The following is a 2,318-nucleotide window of genomic DNA, read 5'->3' as shown; positions in this document are numbered from 1 at the left end:
TTTTTTTTTTTTCTTTTTTTTTTTTTTGGGGTGGAGTGGGGTGGGGTTTGAGGGTGTTATTGTGATGGATTTGAATCAGATTTTAGCAGTTGGATTGGATAATTTCATGAAGATCTGATCTTTACATAATGCTATAACGTTTTCAAGATTTTAACTTTACCGTCTGGGGAAAATTTGCCGCTCTGCATGAACTACTCTGAGATTCAGTGTTCTCAAATCTGAATATATATCTGAATTTGGGTGATTTTTCCATCAATTCCACCTTTTTATTGTCAATTTTTTGAAATTTTGTTGCCGTAAACTCAATAGGAAACAGGCAGGTATTCTTTAGCAATTTTGAGGCACAAGAAGATCCTAATTTTGGTGTCCATGGATTTCTGGATAGGTTGTGGTTGTTAAGTTCTGTAGCTCAGTTGCTAGATTTATGATCATTCTTATTGACTCGATTTCTTATTAAAATATTTCAGGCTATGTGATTAATTCTTGCTCAATTGTGAAGTATGATAGATCAATATAATTATCTAAAATTTCTGGACTGGAAAAGTAATCTGTTTGGTGTTGCTTGCTTGCTCTATTTGCTTCTTGTTGCTGAGCCATGGTCCTAGCAAGCACTTAATTGGTTTTCTATCAGTCTAGATTAATATTCCATTCACTTGAATCCGTCTCTGGGAAAGACCTTTTCTTCTGATTTTAAGCTGAGGATTTCAGGAAACATATATGGAATACATTACTATTTTACTATTAGTTTCCCATTGGCATCTACTAATTCTTGTCCTTTTCTGTGTCCGTTTTAATCTTGGATCCCACATGACATTATAGTCCAGATTATGACTTCAACCTGTTTCCAGCCACAAGAAGATGCGCTTTAGTCCTATGATTGGAGATTTTGATTACATTTTTCTAGAACATATCTAATTGTGCAGGAAAGCTCTTTTTTATTTTTATTTTTTTCTGGCTAGGGTGGATAAACGGCTTTACATTGTAGAATTCTCGGATGACGTATGTCTTTTTTTTTTTTTGGAAATTGTCTTACATTTCAAGTTCATTTGCATGTTTCAGATATGTTTGTATTTATTATTCGGTTGTGATTTTGCTACAGGTACAAATTGGTACGCATTCCTTTACATTCGATCATGTTTATGGGAGTACGGGGTCTCCCTCTTCTACCATGTACGAAGAGTGTGTTTCTCCTCTTGTTGATGGCTTGTTTCAAGGATATAATGCAACTGTTCTTGCCTATGGTCAGGTAAAGTGTTAGAAGTCGTGCATTTGCAGCAGAAGTTAATTTCAAAAAACGTCGATAATTAATTAGTAAATTGAAGGATTTGACTTTTCAATTTGTTGCAGACGGGTTCAGGAAAAACTTACACTATGGGCACTAGTCTCAAAGATGGATGCCATACGGGATTGATCCCCAAAGTTATGGATGCTTTATTCAGCAAGATTGAAACTTTGAAGCACGACATTGAATTCCAATTGCACGTTTCATTCATTGAAGTTCGTCCATTTATTACTTTCTCATTTGTCCATATTTTCTGGACTATGTTGTGCGCGTTACTCAAAATTTCTAACAAGCGTATAACGAAAATGTTTTCCTATGTATAACGAAAATATTTTCCTATGTAGATACACAAAGAGGAAGTCCGAGACTTGCTAGATCCCAGTTCTGCTAGCAAATTAGAGACAGGAAATGGACATGCAGGGAAGGTAACAATTCCTGGGAAACCTCCCATACAAATTCGTGAAACATCAGATGGCGTAATTACCCTTGCTGGATCTACGGAACGCAGCGTCAAAGCGCTAAAAGAAATGGCCAATTGCCTGGAGCAAGGATCACTATGCAGGGCAACAGGGAGCACAAACATGAACAATCAATCGAGGTTGGTGTTGCAATGTTATTTTGTTTGTTCTTCCTTCGTGAGAAAAATTTATGTCACTTTAGGGTACAAGCTCCTATTAACAAGGAAAGAAATACACAACCTTTTTTGCTCTTTTGTCAAATCTTGACAATTAGTCTGATAATTTCTGGTATTGTATTGGAAATAGAGTGGCAAATCCATATAATTGACTCAATTTGTGATTTATTTCTATGAGTCTCGTTCTTATTTCCTGGATATTTTCAACAAATATAATCGTTTTCATGATGTCCGGAAAGTGCTGAATTTATTGTTTATTTGATATTCTAGAATAGGACAAAATTTGGCAAAAATTTTAAACAGTCATTCAACATGAAAGAAGATTTTGCGTACTTAATGAAACTGCTGCTGAATTTCTTTTGTTGATCATTCCATTTTAAGTTTTCACTTTAGAAAAAAAAA

At 35.0% G+C, this 2,318-nt stretch overlaps 1 protein-coding gene across 1 annotated transcript; it reads left to right on the top strand.

Moving 5' to 3' along the window:
* Nucleotides 1-898: 898 nt before the first annotated feature.
* LOC111377692 (kinesin-like protein KIN-4A) lies at nt 899-1,894 on the top strand (the record flags this gene model as incomplete). The annotated part of the gene is made up of 4 exons (XM_023000822.1): nt 899-999; nt 1,100-1,246; nt 1,348-1,497; nt 1,627-1,894. Coding segments are annotated over exons 2-4 (496 nt in total), but the record flags the coding sequence as incomplete, so codon positions are not given.
* Nucleotides 1,895-2,318: the final 424 nt, after the last annotated feature.

This window comes from Olea europaea, unplaced genomic scaffold, assembly GCF_002742605.1.
Source record: "Olea europaea var. sylvestris unplaced genomic scaffold, O_europaea_v1 scaffold17082, whole genome shotgun sequence".
Taxonomy (NCBI): Eukaryota; Viridiplantae; Streptophyta; class Magnoliopsida; order Lamiales; family Oleaceae; genus Olea; species Olea europaea.
The sequence above is the reverse complement of the archived record's forward strand: the minus strand, read 5'-3'. Positions and strand labels throughout refer to the sequence as shown.